The 23,011-nt window shown below is 40.0% G+C and overlaps 1 protein-coding gene across 3 annotated transcripts in view; it reads right to left on the minus strand.

Annotated features, from left to right (window-relative positions):
- Positions 1-23,011, minus strand: part of CADM2 (cell adhesion molecule 2) — a 1,001,095-nt gene that overhangs the window by 179,050 nt on the left and 799,034 nt on the right. For all 3 annotated transcript variants that reach the window (XM_072138535.1, XM_072138534.1, XM_072138536.1), the window contains one exon: positions 15,021-15,170. In XM_072138535.1, the coding sequence (XP_071994636.1) occupies positions 15,021-15,170 (150 nt within the window). The remainder of the gene's footprint in view (positions 1-15,020; positions 15,171-23,011) is intronic.

The raw sequence follows: 23,011 nt of genomic DNA on the forward strand, positions 1-23,011 counted from the left end.
ACCGTGCTGTTAAATAATTGATAGCTAATACTAAGAAAATGTTTAACATTTCTGCTAAATAGAATAATGTGGCCGCCGAAAAAAATGCCCTAAAAGAACAAATGAATAAAATATCTTATCTTAGGGCCATTGACCTGCCCTGTTTAGTTACATAGAAAAAGTTTCGACAATTGGAATGAGTAACCGTAGCATGTCAGTCAACCAGAAGAGGAGAAAAACTTTAAGAATATAGTTTACTCTGGGTTAATAGTCTTTTAAATTAGGATAAAAGAAGTCAAACTGTGAAAATCTTTCTGCCATCTGATTAAGCAATGAGCCAATACACCAGTAAATATTCCAGGAATCCCCCATGGTTTAACTCAAAAGCTTAATTCTTTCCTCTTTTCAGCCCCATCCTTCATTTTTAGGCCATCATTGTAAAAGCCATGTCAGAAATTTTCTATCATGCTGTCTGAGTGAAATGAATTAAATGATTTCATGCTTTTCATGGGAACTTTTGTGCCGATGGAGCTATTGTCCTACAAAGCCTGGGGAGATGAGCACCACGAGAAGTACTGTAGTACAAGATTGATATCTGAAGGAGCTTTCCATCTATTTTAAAGTGTATAACGGGGTTTGTTTTTCCACCATAATCAAGGAAGAAATCCAACTAAGTTCACAAAAACCCTTCTCCCCCAACAGATGCTGGTATGTGGGACCCTCGTTGTTCATACAGCACAGTCCACTTACTAACGGATCCATTTTGCTGCCATGAAAATAGTTTTTTTTTCATATTTTCAATAAAAACCCTTTTATCTAATTCCAAACCGTCTCTCCTTCTGTCTAGAGAAGCAGTGTATGGCTTTGTCTTAATTTTGTATGGAGAAAACTATTTCACTTGATTTTTTTTTTCAAATAACCATTGCTCTTCTTTTCTTGATATCAATGTTTTCCTACATACAGAATAAGTCTTTCATTTGAAGATATATATAACAAAAGCCACCAGAATCAACAAGACTTCTTTACCATTAGAGCTGCAATAGCGTGCCTCAGGAGCTGGACAGAGTAGGAACGGGGCCTAGATGTGACCAGGGGCCTAGATGACTTTTTAAATGGGGCCTAGATGACTTTTTACAGCAAGCTTACATTGATGGTCCAAAGTAGTGACTTCCCCCTGCCCACAAGTGACAGCTTGGTCAAAATTGCCTTTGCTTAACTATTCAAAAATCTTACTGTTGTAGCATAAAATAGCAGTTAATACAAAATATTTTTGAATACTTAGGAAGACAAATGGGGAAATTGTAATTTATCTGGTTATGAAACAATACCAGGCATCAAATTTACATCTAATTTACCTGGAAGCTTAGAATGTTATTCCAAAAATTTTCATATATACAAAAATCGGGAGTATTTAATCAAAATCTAGAGTAGTAACCCTGAAATAATCACAAATGTTAGTGTATCGCATGCATTTGGGATTATTTTCCCCTTTCCACCACCTCCACACTCGGGATGTGTGACCAGCAGGGGAGTAGTCACAAGCATTAGTCCCAGAAGTTTAAATGGAGAAGTGAGCTGCTTAAGAATGTGAGCTGCCACTCTAATGTAATCTACAGTATTTATGGTGCCAAGCACAGCTCTCAGCTACTCTCTAGAGTTTTCTTAGCATGTCACTATATTGTGTTAATTTATATAGTGTGGGGAATGGGACTGTTCAGACAGACTTGTCTGGCACAAATTCACATCCAGGCAGGTTTGTCCAAATAACAACGCAAAGATTTATTAAACACAGTCCAGCAGGAACTCAACAAGCTTCTTCGACATAAAACAAAAATATAATGTTGTTAGTTTCAGTGTAGCAGTACAAAAGTAATAGTACAACAATGGCTCTCACCAAGCTTTTCTGGCTTCTGCTCCGACTGTGTTGCCAATGAACTGCAGTTGGTCTGGTCTTTAGAACAGCACAGCAATTCTTGCCCCTGTCCATTTGTAGAGGCAAGTCTGCAAATGTCTTAAAGGGGTATTCCGGGAATATGAACATCTGACACAAAAACCCATGATGATATAAATCAATAAGTACAACAATACTCAATGTCATTAGTATCAAAACGGAGCTTAAATAATTTGATTTTATTATTTACAAAATTTATGGCCTCTCTAAAGTAGGTGGAGTTATCACTAAGATGGCCGCCACTGGAAACTACAAGTTCCATGATCCTTTAGTTCTCAGTAACTCCTCCTCTCTCTTATGCTCTGCTCCCGGTGATGATATAACAGACTTTCTTGCTCTGTTACCATAGTAATAATGTGTAACTGGCATCACCACAACACTGGCCATACTGAATGCACTGCAACCAACCGACTACAGCCAAGCGTAGTGGTAATCACATGACCCTGCCCAGGCAGGTACAGGACATGTGATGTGGACATGTGAGCAGAGGCCATCTTCTGTCCTGCAACGGACCGCGTGGAGGAAATTAGCGGACTGATTAAAAGGCCAGTAGCATTTTAATTCTTCATTACAGTGTATGTCACTAGCATTTTCTGCTAAGGGGAGCTAAATTTTAAATAACAACTAATTACACATTAGCTTATATTTTGAGTGCCCACTTGTATATGAATTATGCTGATTCCTGGAATACCCCTTTAACAATCTGAAAACAAACCCCTGCAGCTAAAAGTTCAGATAGATAACACAGGTAATGGAGTATGGAGAGTAGCCATCAAGGAAGGAACCCTGCAACATCTAGACCATGGATCTAAAGTCCAGTTTAAAAAAGCATTGAGACCAGGGACATACTGCCCATCTATCACTCTACCAAGTGATGGTTTATAATAGTTAGAAATTAAGTTTTCTATGCTGAAAATATTTAAAACGTATCCACAAAAAGCCCACAAAAGAAGCAGCACTCCAAAAATAAAATGAAACATTGGTGAAATTGTATTCCATTTTTTAGCCTATATAACGCTTATATTAATATAAAGTAAAATTTGATCATATTAAAAAGTTATCACCTATCTATAGTACTGAGAGAACCATACTGGTCAATGAGAGGTGATGCGCGAACCCATCAAAATTCGAGTTTGACTGGATTTGGTCAAACCTGAATTTTAAAACCTTGTTTGGTACCAAACCCAAACCCTTCACCAGTAACAACAAGGTGCTAAATGTTTAACAGTTACTGGCAAAGTCAGCGTCATTTAAACTAACTGGGCCTCAGGGAAACTAGCACTGGCATAACAGCAGCGCTAAGTAGGAGTGGTGCTCCCATTGACATAATTGGGGAGTGATGATACTTCCCTTAAATGGCAGCTTAGGTGCAGCTGGCACTTTAAATGCTGCTAACGACTTTGTCAAGATTGGTGCCAGCATTGATTGCAGGCGTAAATGAAGATGGAGGGGCTTAAAGCCAAACCTTGCCCAGTCCTGAACTTTGATAAAATTCATTGGGGCAGATTTACTTACCCGGTCCATTCGTGATCCAGCGGCGCGTTCTCTGCGCTCGATTCGGGTCCGGGCGGGATTTATTAAGGCAGTTCCTCCTCCGTCCACCAGGTGCGCTGAAGAGCATCGGAATGCACTGGAATACACCGAGCCGGGCTGAGTGAAGTTAAGTGCAATTTTCGCGGCACATTTTTTTTTTTTAAATGCGGCGGTTTTCCCAATCCGTCGGGTTTTCGTTCGGCCACGCCCCCCGATTTCCGTCGCATGCACAATCCGATCGCGTGCGCCAAAATCCCGGGGCAATTCAGGGGAAATTGGCGCAAATCGGAAATATTCGGGTAACACGTCAGGAAACCGCGAAACGGGCCCTTAGTAAATGACCCCCATTTTGTTCTTTTAAGGAGACTCTGCTTTTTGTTAATATTATTTATAACATTATAGACATTATGGCGCATTTACTTACCCGTCCGGAGGAGTGTCTGATGACAATGAACTGTGCCGCAATTCACTAACACTGTGCGCCTGCACATGTGTCACTACCAAGCTCAGGTCCGCCGGAGTTCACCATCTTCTTCCCGGTTGATGTAAGTGCATTGCTTGCGACACAATTTTAATCTTAAATTCTGAACTCTGAATCAGTCGAATCGTCTGACGGCCCACCTCCCCAATTTCTGTCTCATGAAAGCCAGAACACCATGCAACACAATCCCCTTCTAAATACCTGTCCCAATGGCGCAAATCCTGAATCCCATGCGATCTGCGGACATGGAAAATCCGGTAAATATGCCCCATCATTCTGCGATGGGCCCAAACTTCTTTTGAAACTTAAAAAAACTAATCTAAAGTGCTAATATTGTACATCATTGCCAATATATAATCACACATTCTCGAAAACAGTACTAAACTACTAAAACATCTTTTCAACCCAAACACCAAACAGTAGACTTTACAAAATTAATATGAGGAAGCGTGATAGCTTTCTTAACCTACTGTCAGCCTCCATGAAAGCAAAGAGAGTCATTTTCCCACCTTACTTACAGACAACTGAGCATCGCAATCTAAAACTCCCCTAAACAGTGGCTTTGCTTGTAATTTCACTACTGTTTTTAAAGAAGAAAAAAAAACTAAAATTGATGGTGTGTGTAAAATTAAGGTATAGGGAGGATTACTTTTTGCTGTAAACCTATAATCACTGTTTCACATCATCAAATTTCAGCACATCAGATTCATTCTCTATTGAACTCTAGCATTGTGAAAGCAGAACGAAGGGACTGAGATTTTCCAAACGCCTACACTCCAGCACAAAATACTGCCTACTCACACACATCAGCACTATCATTATAAAACCCTCATCTGCTGTCTTAATATTCCAGAGTATGTTTCACTAGGATGCCCTAAAGCGAAAGGTAAATCAATATATCTTCCACCAGTTCTTAATACTTGAAGGCAAACAAACGTAGAGTTATTAAAATTCAGATAGAAATCATATTATCTTTTCCAGTGTTTGCAACTGTTGCTAAACCGTAACTCCTGTGATCTTCTATGACATATGGCGCCATACAAAAACTTGGAGTTTGGCTTAGGTCTGACAGTCTTGCTATGGGCAGTAATAATAACTTGATATGACATATAGAAAGCATCAAAATAAAATCAAGTGATTTTTGGGTTTCCTTATTCTATTTGTATGATTTCATTCTGACTTGTTTCGTTAAGTCACAGGATTATTTTTTTTATTCTGACATATAAAGAATTTTTGTTTAATTTATCTAACAGAATGCAACACTGAAACACTTCCTGATATAATAGGCACCAGCTATATAGTTAGCCATTGTGCGCATCCAGATGGAGCCACACATGTGGTGGCCACATTAAGGAAAGCAATGTGTTGGTTACAATGTCAGCACATTGTTACAAATATTCTTATTGCGGCAGATGGTTTCAAGATATCAGAAGAAGTCGACTGACAATCTGGCACCTCATGTATTTGTAGTATTTTTTATTTTACCCAAAGAGCTGAGGGTTATTTTGATGAATACGATTTGATTTGATTAGAGACACAGACAGCATAGGCTTGAGGAATTATTGTTCATTTTCTCCTCTACTTACTTTATAAAAAGAAACTTGAATCTGTTAATACATAGTAGAGGTGAGCTTACACAGCTCTTGCAGTAAGATTCCCGGCCTATCATCTTCTATCTTATTGTACTGTGGGCCTGGCCTATCATCTTCTATCTTATTGTACTGTGAGACCGGCCCATCAACTTTTATCTTATTGTAATGTGGGCCTGGCCTATCATCTTCTATCTTATTGTACTATGGGACCGGCCTATCATCTTCTATCTTATTGTAATATGGGACCGGCCTATCATCTTCTATCTTATTGTAATATGGGCCTGGCCTATCATCTTCTATCTTATTGTACTGTGAGACCGGCCCATCAACTTTTATCTTATTGTAATGTGGGCCTGGCCTATCATCTTCTATCTTATTGTACTATGGGACCGGCCTATCATCTTCTATCTTATTGTAATATGGGCCTGGCCTATCATCTTCTATCTTATTGTACTGTGAGACCGGCCCATCAACTTTTATCTTATTGTAATGTGGGACAGGTCTATCATCTTCTATCTTATTGTACTGTGGGAGCGGCCTATCATCTTCTATCTTATTGTACTGTGGGAGTGGCCTATCATCTTCTATCTTATTGTACTGTGGGATAGACCAATCATCTTCTATCTTATTGTAATATGGGACCGGCCTATCATCTTCTATCTTATTGTAATATGGGCCTGGCCTATCATCTTCTATCTTATTGTACTGTGAGACCGGCCCATCAACTTTTATCTTATTGTAATGTGAGACAGGTCTATCATCTTCTATCTTATTGTACTGTGGGATAGGCCAAACATCTTCTTTCTTATTGTACTATGGGACCGGCCTATCATCTTATATCTTATTGTAATGTGGGACAGGCCTATAATCTTCTATCTTATTATAATGTGAGACTGACCTATCATGTTCTATCCTATTGTACTGTGGGACCAGCCTATCATCCGCTATCTTAATATACCGTGAGACCGGTCCATCAACTTCTATCTTATTGTACTGTGGGATAGGCCAATCATCTTCTATTTTATTTTAATGTGGGACAGGCCTTTCATCTTCAATCTTATTGTAATGTGGGACTGGCCTATCATCTTCAATCTTATTGTAATGTGGGACTGGCCTTTCATCTTCAATCTTATTATAATGTGGGGCAGGCCTTTCATCTTCTATCTTTTTGTAATGTGGGACTGGCCTTTCATCTTCAATCTTATTATAATGTGGGACTGGCCTTTCATCTTCAATCTTATTATAATGTGGGGCAGGCCTATCATCTTCTATCTTTTTGTAATGTGGGCCAGGCCTATCATCTTCTATCTTATTGTAATGTAGGAGAGGCCAATCATGTTCTATTTTATTGTAATGTGAAAGAGGGCTATCGTCTTCTATCTTATTGTAATGTGGCACAAAACAGGAAATGGTTGGGACATTCCTTGTGCAACAAGCACCGGTGAGGATCAAACTTTTGTTTTATTACTACTGCGTTAAACACCATATTCAGAGAACTTACTCTTTTTATGGAAAACTTTACCACTCTTAATCTTCTTATGGAAAACATGCATGCTTATGCATAAGAAGGCTGGGTAGAGTAGCTTCTAGCTAGCTAATGTATACGACCAGCCTAAGACATTAAATCTCTTAAATCAGCCCCTTGGATGTTCTCGTAAAAGGTTTCAGTTTTTGCATGTTCTTCATAAGGAATCACAATTTAAAAGTATTTAGATTCACTGTTAACATTTCGACTTGGCAATGCTGAAAACACTCCCCAGGCTTAGATTGATACTGCACTGGGAAATCTCATTTCTAAGCATTGTCCAAGATGCATCAGCACCAGACATCATGAAATTTTAATATGAAGCAACCTTTAAAAATGTGTACTCAGATGCACATACAAAACACAATTGCTAGGTACACCCGGAGGCATCGGAAAGGCTAACAGTGCAAAATGTAAAGCAATTTATCTTGATTTGTTCCTCTTTTAAGAAATCTGGAATCCTAGGAGCTTCCAGTGAAGAACAGCACAATTCCTAGCTAAGGGAAGACTCTTTTCCCCAAGGTACTTCTCAATGTATTTGTTGGCGGTAAAAACCTCCCTTTAGGGAAATTAAAACACAGTGGAAATCTCTCCTACTTATTTTTTTACATTGTACATTAGAACATGAAGTTGGATGAGGCATTTCCTGGAGCTGAGCATTCCTTTTTCTATCTCTAGGGTCTTTTTAGTTTTGATATATTTGCCTTCTAGTGCAGTATATTTTCTTGTGCTGAGGCTGGGATAATAATATCTGTTATGTAATGATCATACTAATACGAGAGAAAAAGTGGACATACCGAGTGGACGTTTTATAGCTTTTTTCAATGTTTTTACCTTTAAATAGTTTCCAAATTAAGAAATGTGTTTTATTCTATGAGTTCTTACTTTTGAAATATACAAGTGTATTATTATATAGTGAAATAATGAGAATTGGCACAAGTTCTACCATTTTTTATAAATTTTTTAGGTCTAAAATCGGTGTGGCTTAAAGGGATTCTTCCATCGGAGCAATCTAAGTCATATCCACAGGCAGGGATTGCTGATAGGTGGAACACCTATAAATCGGTGGGGGTTGCTGATCAGTGGTACATCATGGTTCACGAGAACGCTAGTTCGATCTACCCCGTCACACCATGAGATGACTGGACCAACCGGTCATCCATGTGCGGGCTGCCCTGTTCATCTATATGGAGCTGATGGAAATTGCCATACATGGCTCTGGTCATCTCAGGGTGCAATGGGAGTACAACGGACCCTTGTTCTCATGAAAAGTGTGGGTCCCATCACTGAGACTCCCCTCGATCAGGAAGTTAGGCCCTATCCTGTGGATTAGGCTTAACCCCTTTGAGCATGTTTATCATAAATCAGGTATTTCTAGTGGGTTTTGGGCTAAATGATTCAGTATTCTTCAAGTTTGGTAATCTAGGCTCTTCTAAAAACTAAAATACAGCTCCTATATTTTCACTTATGGAGGTGTGGGGTAACAATGCAGAAAACAAATTAGTCACACATCTAAAAAAGATAATATAATTTTTAAAGAAAAAAGCAGATGTGTATGGATGACACATAATGACCAATGTTAAAACACAATTAAAAACCTAAATTGGGTACATATTACACAAACTCCCCGAGGCACAGACTAAATATAAGGCAACAAATTACCAAAACAGATATTATATAACTATATGGGTGATGGTCTAGAAAGTACACATAAGCACTGGGACAAAAAATCATAGATATAGTAGTCCTGCAAACAATATGCTTATCATCAGTCAAAGTCCAGCGTAAGCAAGGTACAACCAGTTAGATATAGATTTACATTATCATAGAAATAAGTCCGGACAGGGGAGAGACAGATGCCCCATGCATATCGCCCGCCTATTCTGGTCTGTTTGCGTGTTTTGATCCATCAGCATTGGTACATTAATTACTTTGGAGTACATAAAGTTTAAATAATATAAATGTGAAAACTAGATACAATTATGTATAACTGAAGTGGACCCTAAGGTACGATAATTATTTATTCTCTATCATTGCTCCCAAGTTGGGGACTGCATGGAGATCTAAATAATTGAAAAAATAGATTAAAAAAAAAACTGAAAAACTATTATATATAAGTATATTATCTTTTTGGTTAAATTATAAAAGATAATTTCAAAAATAGATGCTATAAAGTTAACACAAACTACTTTAAAGGAGTTGTTAAGCAATCAGCATTGATGGCCTGTTAGAAGGTTAGGTCATCAATGGTGGGTCATGGGGATTGGTGGAAGTTGACTCCATGTAGTGGCCAAAAGCCATAAAAGCCACAGCTGTGGCTCCTATAGAAGTGAATTCGAGCCACAGCTGCAGTTGTAGCTCCTGGACACCACAAACAGCAAGGGGTTATTTGCATTGAGGGACATTATCAGGAGCTGGCACATCATGCAGCATGCTTGATTTTTCCTAACTGAAGCACAGTAGGGCTCATTTACTTACCCGGTCCAGTTGCTATCCAGCAGCGCGTTCTCCAACACTGATTCGGGTCTGCCGGGATTCACTAAGGTCCTTGTGCCCGATATCCACCAGGTGTCGCTTCTGCGCCGAGGTCCGCCGGAGTTCACTTGCTTTGTCCGGTGCATGTAAGTGCCGATCTTGCCACACAATTGTTTTTTTAAATTCTGCGTTTTTAACCGAATCTGTGGGGTTGTCCAGATTTCTGCCGCGTGAAAGCCAGCGCTGATGCGCCAAAATCCCAGGGCAATTCAGGGCAAATCAGAAATCGTCGGGAGACCCGATGAAAGTGTGTGATTCAGACCCTTAGTAAATGAGCTCAAATGTGCTGAATATACTATGGGGCTCCAGCCTTTCATTAAGTTCATGCCACCCATCATGCCATCAATGCAGACACACCCATGAGGATCAAGATCTTTCGAAAACTGCCTTATATTCTATTTATTTAGGATTATCTTGCTTTTACATATGCAAAAGATGAATATCACGATAAATGCACGTGTCCACCCACAGCGTAATGGAATACAAAATTGGAAAATGTTGAAAAAAAGTTGAAAAATTACAGCAAATAAACCGACTTGCTATAAAACTTCAAAGGACAGAAAGGTTAGAAAGAACACATCTACGTTTATATCTAGATAAGATGTGATCGACACACAACTGACTCTTTATTCTTCTCTATCTTTTACAACATGTTCCATCAATTACATGTCAATCCTTTGTTAACGTATTAAAGCTGTTTCCTATAACTGACACTGTAGGAATATAGAAATGGGTTGACAATGTACACACAATACAAAAGTATTCTTCTCGTTCTTCAAAAGGATTTTATCGCTGTAGAAAATGTTGGGAACAAAGTTTTATACCAAGCACAATTGAATATATAAAAAAAATTCTCTTTAAAGTTTGATGACATAGCTCATCTAAAAATGTTATAGCTATGAACATACATCCTGAGCCATGTTCCTGCAAAGAAGCCTTTAAAGGGGTTTTCCTACCAAACAAGTTAGGCGCTATCCACAGGAAAGGGCCTAACTTGATGATCTGTGGGGGTGGCAGTGAACAAGGGGTCCGATCGGGGTCCCAGGTACCTCGGTCAGACCCCTTGTAGCTCCCCGATATTAATAGAGCAGACAGAAGTGCATAACCGTTCTGCTCCATTCATCTCTATGGAGCTGACAGAAATAAGTTTAGTCGGAAAACCCCCTTAAAAGGGTAGCCCAGCTTTGGTTAATTCCATATACAGGGGGTCCCCTACTTAAGAACATCCGACTTACAGATGACCCCTAGTTACAAACGGACCTCTGGATATTGTTAACTTACTGTACTTTATCCTTAGGCTACAATACACAGCTATAATAGTTATTAAAGGTGGCTGTAATGAAGCTTCATTGTCTATCCTGGTTCTTGTGACAACATTATGACAACATTTTTAAAATCCAATTGAAACCAAAAAAATTCTGTATGGGGTTACTATTATAAAACTGTTCCGACTTACATACAATTTCAACTTAAGAGCAAACCTACAGAACCTATCTTGTATGTAACCCAGGGACTGCCTGTACTGTATAATGAGTAATGATGAGTGTACCCGTTAAAAATCAGGTTCAGCCGAGTTTGTCCAAACACGAATTTTAAAACCTGTTTGGCCCTCAACCAGTGACATCCACAATGGGAGATAGTGCCAATCACAGGAGATAACTGTGTAACTGGCAATGGCATCAGGGAAATCAAGCACATTACATGCTGGTGTGCCCTCTCTGCCAAGACCCACTCTTATTTTAGCACCTTATTCCCTCATTTTTACAAAATAGGCTTCAAAAACTATGACAGCCCGGGGGGCTCCCTGATCCATGGCTGTTGTATCCTTTTTTGCTAAAAAGAAGCTCAAAGAAGATTGGATCCAGCCAGAGGAGACACACACCTACATGTAAGTGAAAAAGGTTGGTTTACAACTCTTCATCCTAGTGGTAGATAGTGGTGGTCATTTACTAAGGACCCGTTTCGCGTTTTCCCTGAATTGCCCCGGGATTTTGGCTCACACGATCGGATTGTGGCGCATCGGCGCTGGCATGCATGCGACGGAAATCGTGGGGGGGCGTGGTCGAACGAAAACCCGATGGATTCGGAAAAACCGCCGCATTTAAAAAAAAAAAATTGATCGCATGTGCCATACTTACCTGCACCAGGAAGAGATCAGTGAACTCCGACGCAACTCGGCGGACCTCGGCGCAGCAGCGACACCTGGTGGACATGGGGCGCAGAGCCTTCATGAATCGCCGGAAGACCCGAACGCTCGTCGGAGAAGCCACCGCTGGAACGCGAATGGACCGGGTAAGTAAATGTGCCCCATTGAGTTTCTTATTTGGAATACATTTTCTATATTACGTTATATTATGTTAAGAGTTAAATTATGCTTTTATCTTGCTCTCTTAGTCAGTCTCTGTACTGTCTGCAAAAACGGACTCTATTTCCAATCTAAACTCCTTCTGCTCTGTAACATGCCCCGGCAAATAGGACCCTATGTACAATCGTCTCAGCTCCTCCTGTTCTCTTATATGCTGCCATCAAATAGGATAGCATTTTCAATGTGTGCATCTACACATAATAATTATAATTATAATATACTTCCTTGAGATAGAGCATCATCTACAATCTGTTCAGCTCTTTCTGCTCTATAACATGCTGCATTGAAAGATAATGGGGGGTCATATACTAAGGGCCCGATTCGCGTTTCCCCAACGTGTTACCCGAATATTTCCGATTTGCGACGATTTTCCCTGTATTGCCCCTGGTTTTTTCGATCGGATTGTGGCGCATTGGCGCCGGCATGCACGTGACGGAAATCGGGGGGCATGGCCGTTCGAAAACCGCCGCATTAAAAAAAAAAAGTGTCGTGGTGGACGTCGGAGGAACTGCCTTAGTGAATCGCCGGAAGACCTGAATCCACCGCAGAGAACGCGCCGCCGGATCGCGAATGGACCGGGTAAGTAAATCTGCCCCAATATGGTATAGTGCGCTTCACATAGAATGAATAAAAATTGTAGCTTTAAAGGGATGTTCTAAAAGTACAGGGTAACAGGGTTCATATTAGAATATGAAAAACTGGAGAAAACATAATATAAGATGCTGCCTGCAGAAAGTACAAAAGATGCATTCTGCTCAGGTTTACTGTGTGTATTACATTCTGTCAGTGTGTACTGCCGGACATCTGCTAAGATCTTCTCTCTATATAACCTGTTGCCCATGTACACTCATCTTAGCTCCTCCTGCTCTATAACATTCTGCCTGCAGACAGGACAATATGTACAATCTGCTCAGCTCCTTCTGCTCTATAACATTCTGCCTGCAGACAGGACACTATGTACAATCTGTTCAGCTCCTCCTGCTCCATAACATGCTTCCAGTAGATAGGTCACTATGTACACTCTGCTCAGCTCCTCTTGCTCCATAACATGCTGCCTGCAGAAATAATACTATGTACAATCTGCCCAGCTCCTCCTGCTCTATAACATGCTGCCTGCAGAAATAAAACTATGCACAATCTGCTCAGCTCCTCCTGCTCTATAACATGCTGCATGTAGATAAGGCACTATATACAATCTGTTCAGCTCCTCCTGCTCTATAACATGCTTCCTGCAAATAGAACAACTTAAACAATCTGCTCAGCTAATCCTGCTCTATAACATGCTTCCTGCAAATAGGACAATATAAACAATCTGCTCAGCTCCTACTGCTCTATAACATGCCGCCTGCAGATGGGACACTATGTACAATCTGCTCAGCTCCTCCTGCTCTATAATATGCTGCCTGCAGATAGGACACTATGTACAATCTGCTCAGCTTCTCCTGCTCTATAACATGCTGCCTGCAGATGGGACACTGTGTGCAACCTGCTCAGCTCCTCTTGTTCCATAACATGCTGCCTGCAGATATGACACTATGGGGGTCATTTACTAAGGGCCCTATTCGCGTTTCCCCGACGTGTTACCCGAATATTTCCGATTTGCGCCGATTTTCCCTGTATTGCCCCGGGATTTTGGCACATGCAGCGCCGGCATGCACACGACGGAAATCGAGGGGCGTGGCCGAGCGAAAACCCGACGGATTCGGAAAAACCACCGCATTTAAAACAATAAAAGTGTTGCTTGGGACGCGCTTACCTTCACTTGGTGCGGCTCGGTGAAGTTGAGTGCGTTCAGATGCTTTTCAGCGCAGCACCGGCGGAGGAACTACCTTGATGAATCCCGACCGGACCCGAATCCACTGCAGAGAACGCGCCGCTGGATCGCGAACGGACCGGGTAAGTAAATCTGCCCCTATGTCCAATCTGCTCAGCTTCTCCTGCTCTATAACATGCTGCCTGCAGATAGGACACTGTGTACAATCTGCTCAGATCCTCTTGCAATATTACATACCTCCTTAATATAGGCTTATTATATGCTCTAGAACATTCTTCCAGCAGATTGGACACTATAGATAATGTGCATTGCTACTCCTGCTCTATAACATGCTGCCTGCAGATAGGACACTATGCACGATCGGCTCACCTCCTCATGCTCTGCAACACTCTTCCTGCAGATAGGACATATCCGTATATAATGTGCATTGCTCCTCCTGCTATCTTACAATCTTGTAGCAATAATCTTGATATCTTTGATAAATATCACATCCCGTCCTCAATATCGATGTTGACAGCTCATCACAAAAATAGCGGCAGAAGCGGGAGGATATTTGCAAACCATTAACAGACGAGAAGAAACTCATCCACACATTAACACTTTTTTATCTAATCCCATGAATGATCTGAACCACAACGTGGCAGATTCCTCGCTGCTTCTTGTGAAAGCTTGTGATCAAACCCTTTGGCTAAAACGAACGGGAGGTTGCTTTTTTTTTCTTTTTTTCTACTCTTTCTCCGCACATTTCTGGAAATTTGTATTAAAACTTTGCCGCTCTGTTCCCATCTGGTAGAATATAGAGGCGATAGTGAAATATAAGTCTATCTAAGTTATCCTAACATTTCTTGCATTGTCGGAGCCGGCAGGCCTTCGGGCATCCTCCAACCTGCATGTAAGCTTTTCATTTAACACTTCGAGCAGCATTCTCAATTATTCTTGACACAGAAAGAGACCACAATCTTAACCACCAAGCTTATTGTTAGTGCCGAGCACAAATTCTCTATATGAGGTGTATTCCTCACCATCATCTCAGGAATTTCTCGACAAAAAGCTCAGAGAAGAATCTATTCAGAAGACCTACAAAGCCGCACAGCAAAAGGCTTTTCATGTTCTTCTCGACAGTCAGAAACCTTCCCCGGATTTGTCGGAGATATCAAAATAGAAAGTAAGGATTAAAATATTCCGACATGTTATAGGCACGGCATGGAACGGGGAGGATATACAATCTTTTTAAGTTGCGTGTAGAATGTAGGAAGGGGAATTTATAATAATCAAATGCGATTACCTTTTTTGTCGTCGAAGTATAGGGTCTGCTGAGCAGGGTTTGACCACTGGAGGGAGGTGTTATCATTTTGATCAACTCGGCAAGTCAGATTCACCGTTCCTCCTTCGATAGCCGTTACATCCTTCGTGGCTGGAAACTGCCCTTGGCTTACTAGAGGGAGAGAGGGAGAAAATCCAGCTGACGTGAACATGGAAGGTACAAAGCAGAACGGAAAGCAGGAGCATGCTACATACAAAATCAGGTGGAAACATAACGCTGAGACATGAATGGAGACGATTCTGTACATGCTTTGTTTCAGGTCTTAGATCAAAACTGCATTTGCCATGGGCTTTAGATGTGACACTAAACACGTTTGGTTATTTTCTTGAGTTAACAGTGTTGTCTATTTTTAAGTTTAGTAGAAACGATTTAGTTGGCCCCGTTTTATGTAATATTAGAAAGTGATTTATACTGTAAATGGGATACAGGGAAATCTACTGCAGAAAGAAACAGTTGCTGTGATAAAGGTGTTCAACTCTTACATTACTTAAGAATCAGGCCCGGTGCCAGGACTGGGCATACCTGGGCAAGTGCCGGGGCCCAGAGGTGCTGGGGGCCCACATAAGGCTGTATATAAGTAATCCACGGGGATGAGGGGGGCTGTATCTAATGAATCCGTAGGTGGCTTTTTGACAAATAATCAAAAAATACCCACCAGGGGGCTGTTTAGGATGATAAACTAGGGAATATTTTAGGGAACAGGAGACTGTTTTAGTTTCTGTATCTGAATTTTGAATAATGCCACAAGAGTTCACTGCAAACGTGCCCACTGAGGAGCTGTCGCCCAGGGGCCTGCTGAAACCTGGAACTGACCCTGCTAAGAATAGATACTATAATGTTCATATATATTCATGTTCATTTATACCATAGTTATTATCTTACTATTAGAAGTTTAGGTATTTTAGTGATAATAAACTTTTTATCAAACTCGGCGTAAATCAATGAATACCTTTTTAATTATCTTATGAGAGCAAAGTGCTACTTTATCTACTTTTTTGGTTCTCATTATCCTCTGTCCTCTCTTCTAATCTGCTTAACACTTTGAAATATCTACTAAATTCCATCTTGCTAGCCAAACAGACAGAAACTCACTGAGATGTCAGATTACACAGTGACCCACATTTATCAAAAAATGTGCAGTTTGCCAGATTCTTGAATTGTACTGCATTTTCTTCACGAATCTGCTCTGGCAGATTGAACCTTTTTTTTTCTGCACTTGTTTCATACTGTAGAACTGCGACACACGTTGGACAGAATTCTGGCGCATGGTCTAACTAAGCACTAACTCGCCCCTTTTTGTGCACATTTTTTCTGTCTTGTCAGACACAGTGCTGCCCTGCCACAAAACTGGTGCAGACACTTTATAAATACATGTACAAGCAGTTTGGATGTTCTTTCTAGCGCAAAGTGAGACAGAAAACGGGTGCAAACACTTTAATAAATGTGGGCCAGTATCTCCATGCAGGGGGAAGGTTGAGGAGTGTGTCATAGCAGATCATTGGGAGAAGACTGTAGATGCAGTCTTTACAATATGTGGGTTGCCAGAAATTAAGATTACAAGTCAAATAATAATCAAATACAATGTAAATATACCATTAGGCATATTTGTACGAATATCCCGAAATGAATGTGAAAATAGCTCTTATTGATGAGAGAATTTCTTCAATTTCTCCTCCTTGAGCCCTTAAATATGTTGGTGAATTAGAATTGTAATTAGAATTGTAGTGCCCAGGCAGCATCAATCTTGGAGTTTGTGAGCCCAGAAGTCTATTTACAGAACCGAGAAAGTGTCCCATGTATGATGCCAAATTTGGGTCTTTATAATTTAACTAGACCACTTGGAGCTGGCACCCTATTTCCATTGTGGCAGAATTTCTGCCAAGACCATGCAATTCTCAATAAGTTCTGGGGCTCCTGAATGGGCCTGGGGGTTCAGGGCATTCTGTCCTTCATGGACCCCTGGCCCAGCTACATTTCAAGAAATTTTCAGTTCTGGCAGAAATTCAAGACATGCCTGAATGGGCTCCAGACCATAGGGCCCCAAACTCGTTCCATTTCTCTCATCAAGTCAATGCTCAGGGATCGTAACTAAAAGATGAGCGGACCTGGACCCAAAATCTTTAGGACTTAATGAAGTCTGGGTTCAGGTCCAGTCTTCATGATTAAACCTCACTGTTAAGACCTTCAATCAGTGTTGGCACTGAATGCAGGTTCAAACTGTTTAGATGCCACCAGCAAAACTCCTGGCTAAATCTATTAGCTCTACTGATGTTCATCCTGTAATTGACCCCACTTGGTCCTTGTCACGGCGAGGACGCCGCCGCCTCGTCACGTGACGTGGGGTGCAACTGTACGGGTTAATTTAGCCTACTGAAACTTGCGCTCACCTTTCACTCAGGACACAAATTGAGCCTAAATCACACCTCATACAGCTCCAGCACCAGAACCAGACCCGCTGCCACCACTTATTGCATTTATACTGGGACCAATAAGTATCCCACTCTACATCAATTCTTGCTCTCAAGCAGTTACTTTGTCACACCACTAGACATGCACACTCAGCACTCCAGCAGTCACACAGTTAACCACACTTCACAAGGCTATGAGTCCACAGAGCATACAGGGACTAAAATTAAAGTGAAAAGCTTTAATTACAAAAAGTTGATCAGTGCATAAAAAGATATTAAAAACAAAAGAATTATAAAATGACACACAACACGGCAAAACAGTTATAAAATAAAAAGGGAGAAAAATAACAGAAACTTACAACTTAAAGTAAATCCTGATCCCTGGAGGTGGGAGAAATGAGGAACACACCCAGCTTGTCAAGCAGCCCCCAAAATGTGAACACCAATTCTTGGATTTCATATTGTTTTATATCTTTACAGTTTGGTTCAGATTTCAGAACCTCCCATTCCTTAATTAGTCCAGAGGGTCATTCACAATTGGGCAAAGTGTTAATGAGGGGGAGAGTCCAGGAATATTTAAACAGTTCTTTATTTCCAAATTCCTAGATGCAGGAGAGGGGGGGTAGGGAGACCAAATGTCCTTTGGGGTCTGAACAGACCAGTCTTCAGTTCAGAGGTTATCAGGCTGTTAAAGCTCCAGGATGTCATAAAAGCTGCCTGGACGCTTCAATAGATGCCAAATATTTAAACAAAGTTTGTAATTACCCTATAGTTAAACCAGTCTTATACATTCACAATTAATATCTCCTTGACAGTCCTACTGACCAATTACTACCCCTTCTGCCCCCTCCCCACAAATAAAAATTCAGAACGAAGAAGTCACTATCCTTGTTGGTGCTGCAAATACTTAAAGGGGAATTCCCATCTGGGCATTCACATTTAATTAAGTGTATTTGCTGTATACATACATTTCTTTAATTAAAGAAATTAACTGTGTGAAGATAATTTTCCTTAAATTTCCCATAGATATAGCTATGTTGTCCCTTAAAAACAAGATAGTTATCCTTGGATACAACCACCCCCACTCTTTAGCAGCAGTGGCCAGATAAGCCATACTTAGTCCAAACACCTTAATTAATCATTCTTTACCACAGGACATAACTAGCGGACATTGCAAATTAAAAAAATGTTGCTTTGTGCAATCACTCCAGCAGAGGTGGCTGTATCCAATGCCAAAAATCTTTTTTCTAAGGAAGCACATGACTACATTATGGTAAATCAAACAGATTGACACAAGTAGATAATATCCAGTTGAAGTAATGTATACATATTGTAATTACATTTACTGGTAATTAAAATAAATTTGAAAAAATCTTTATTGATTTAAAGGAATGAAATTAAATATCAAAGCCCACCTTTAATAATTTTTCAATGTACAGCAACTCTCCTTTCTACGCATTATACTGTAGCTACCTCTCTCATATGACATGCGTATAATACATGTGGCATTATCATTGGATGGAGAGCAGCTGGATAACCTGTTAAAGGAAACCTACCATTTCAAATGGTAGGTTTAAGCTGTAAACACCGAGCACCAGCTCAGGGTGAGCTGGTGCCGGTGCTTAGTTTCGTTAGTGTTAAAACCGCGGTATCGCGGTTTTAACACTTTTTAAACTTTATAGCAGAAGCCGCTTCGGCGCTGCGCGCGACCGTGCGCGCGCAACGCCTGCGGCATTTCCTATGTAGGCGTGCGCACAATCGTGCGCACGCAGCGCCGAAGCAGTTTATGCTATAAAGTTTAAAAAGTGTTAAAACCGCGATACCGCCGTTTTAACACTAACGAAACTAAGCACCGGCACCAGCTCACCCTGAGCTGATGCACGGTGTTTACAGCTTAAACCTACCATTTGAAATGGTAGGTTTCCTTTAAGATCTACCAGAGAGGTAAGTACCATATAAGTTTATTTGGTTTGATATAGTTTAAAGTTACATTTATTAAATTTATGTTGTATTTTAAGGGGTTTGTTCTTTTTGGGAAAAATGGATGAAATAACTTTTTCCCTTATTTTTCATCTTCTGTTGGCTTTGATTATTTTTTCCCAAAAAATACAAAACCCTTAAAAATACAACATAAATTTAATAAATGAAACCCCGAACTATATCCAACTAAATAAACTTTATCATATAAACTTTCCTTCACCTGTTATTAGCGTGCCCGTAGTATTTATTTAGAGCTATTTCTCAAAACTTAGTCTTAGTATCCCAGGCAGACCTTCCAACGACACAAATCTCATCCGGTAGATTATTACTTCGGCAAGACAGGCCATAACTGATAATACTGTGCATGTCTTTGTAGCAAACAATGAAATAAGTCACAGATAATATATTTCTCCAACACAACCACAATATTATCCTTTGCGACCTGCCATCTATACATCTCTGAAGACAATAAATAAAATGTGCAGGAAATAAAGGAAAAACCGTAAGGTAACATAGTTTAATTTGTATTACTATGTTTTCCTTTAAATCACCGGGGGCTTGAATCATTGCCTCTATAAAGCACTTTCCAATTGGGTGATAAATTAGAATGTGCAGGAGTGCTAATATCAACAATATGATGGAATAAAGGATATAGTAGATAGCGGCGCCTTACGTTTTGTATCTCACCGTTTGGAAAACATACAGTATATCTCCTGTCAAATCACTGGTGTCCTCTGGGAACCTAACATTCATAATGCACATTTAATCTGCATTTCTAAATTGTTTATATGCAAAGCTGTAATTCTTGGTGTGATAATCAGTCCAAGAGGCTTCCAGAGACGAAAGATTCAATAAATAAATCAATGAAGTCCTTTTATATCATCTCTTTCACTGCGTGATTAACTCGAGTGGCACAGACTGCATTCACATAGGCAGACATTTGGCTCAATATTCCTTTCAAGCTTCCTCGTTTTCCGCCCCGTTTCTAAAACAATTTTGTATGTGCTTTTCTTAATTACAGGGTAATCTTGAAGAAACCTTTCATCTCTGACAATTTGTTTCTACTAAGAAGAATGAATGTAAGCTAGTGATAGACCTATGTGTACTGCCCGGGGAAAGGTGGAGAAGACCTCGCTTAGCGACAAATGTGTCAATGGATCTAGTCTAGTTTAGACAGTAATTAAAGGGGTGTTGCATCTTAGTATATCTTTAGTTAATTGCCACTTAAAGGTAGCACCTACTGAGGAGGCTAAATGGAGAACTTATCTTACAATAGTTTAATCCTACTGTTTTTATTTTAAGACGTTGTGAACGTTTCAGACTTTGAAAGTGGTGCACATCTGATGATATTGTAGATAATTATTGGTATTATTTGGTATTACTAGTGATAAGCAAACCCAAACTGCAATGTTGGTGTTTGTACCAAACATTCCATGTGTGGTTCTGCGGAACATGAACCCGGACTTCATTCAAAAGTCCCAGTTTGGTTCCCTCCTACCAATAACACTCACTAATTGGAGCTGGAACCACTAATCCTAGGTGTTACAAACCCATTTAAAGGGTTAACAATGTTGATCGGTGAAAGATATTTCAAATTCAGGTCAGAACATGCTTGACCCAAATACTGATGTCACCACATACTGGAAATTCTTCCATCACCACTGTAGAGAGTTACTAGTTGTACCAGTCACTTGGATGTTTGGCACATCCGCAAGGCAACAAGTCTGCCAGGGACCCACCTACTTAAAAGTAGGTAAATTATAGGGCTTTGATCACATATGGATAATGATAAGTTACTGTTGGGATAAATTAACAATATCAGACCTACCTGGAATCTCCACTGATCAACAGTTTATGGCTACTTCTGACATAGAAATTACCATAGACAATGAAGCCAACAACAACTCCTTTCACTACTGTAGTGAATCAACTGAATCATTAAAACTAAGCTAATTGCTCCTAATTACTCAGTAAATAACTCACTTTTATTTAGCTTCTGAACATTCACTGGTACCTGACTAGAAAAAGAGAGATGAGAAAAGAACTTATCTGTCTGTAGCTTGTGGAGTAAGTATCTGCACACTGCTGCTTGCTGGCAGGAAGTGCTTGTTTCTGAGCTCATTGTGTATTGCAAGGGGAGGGGGGAACGAGGCAGAGAGCAGACAAGAGAATCTATTCATGAGAAGAATCCGACCACAGTCAGAAGATTCATGGTTGAATTCAGGGAAAAATAATTTAAGAACACAGAAAAAAGATTTGGTTCAGCTTACCTCCCTGGTTAGCGCAGTCCTGGTAGTAGCCGATGCATGGAAAGCAACAATATGGGAAAATCCGAAAAGGAATCCAGCATCCAGGCAAAATGTGAATTTAAAAATCCGGCATTTTATTGAAAAAGTGTTAAAAACATAATACTCAGAAGTTACATAATCTAAAGATCTAAAGACTTCATAGTATTATGTTTTTAACCCTATTTCAATAAAGTGCCAGATTTCATGCTGGATGCTGGATTCCTTTTCGGATTTCTCCCTAATTTATAAACACCAGGACTGATAGAGACAGGTTACAATTATACCTGTGAAATGCTTTACAGGTAGTCCCCGGGTTACGTACAAGATAGGGTCTGGAGGTTTGTTCTTAAGTTGAATTTGTATGCAGTCGAAACTGTATATTTTATAATTGAAGTTCTAGACAAATTTTTTTCTTTTGTCCCAGTGACAATTGGAGTTTCAAAATTTTTGCTGTAATGGGAGCAAGGATAATCAATAAAGCTTTATTACAGACACCCTACAGCTGATCATTGCAGTCTGGGACTATAGTAAAGCATCCAGAGAGCTTCAGCAGAGGTCATAGTGGGCTGAGGGGTCCGTCTGTAACTATGAGTTGTCTGTAAGTCGGGTGTCCTTAAGTAGGGGACCGCCTGTATTTTTGTTAATAATAGTGAATTAGAGAATGTGTTATTTTGTTATCCTAATTATATTTAAGAATCTTGTCTTTAACCTTTAACTACATTTACTATGTCATGTGTAAAAACTGTAACCTTCATAAATATGACGATGTAAGATGTGACGTTACACTATCCCTACAGCTATTTTGATATCAAATCTCTTTAATTATTACCTTTAAGACTCTTACTACCTAGAGCACCGTACCTTTGAATGTGGGCTTGAACTACAAAGGACTTATACATCAAAGATTGTAAACATTGACATGATGTTTGAAGGCACTAGAAAGCAGATCTTTTTGAAAGCACAAATGATCAAAAGTAATAAGCAAACCTTCTGTTTACTACCCGACTCCTTTCAGTAAACATTGGTTGGACTCTATAGCACTTCATACAACTGCCCATTGTTATTGTTAAGTGTCTTGCACTTGTTGAAATAGCATGATAGAAGCGATGGTAAGTATAAAGCCTCATGCAGTATGCAGAGAACGTTAAACATAATAACATGATAGATATGTCTCCACTTTACGAGGAGACACTGAACTGAATACTAAAACCAGCACCGGAGTTATCGAGATTCTGGACAATGTGTCTTCCGCAAAGTTTGTCCGCGGAGCTGTAGA

This window comes from Engystomops pustulosus, chromosome 2 (assembly GCF_040894005.1).
Source record: "Engystomops pustulosus chromosome 2, aEngPut4.maternal, whole genome shotgun sequence".
Lineage (NCBI taxonomy): Eukaryota > Metazoa > Chordata > Amphibia > Anura > Leptodactylidae > Engystomops > Engystomops pustulosus.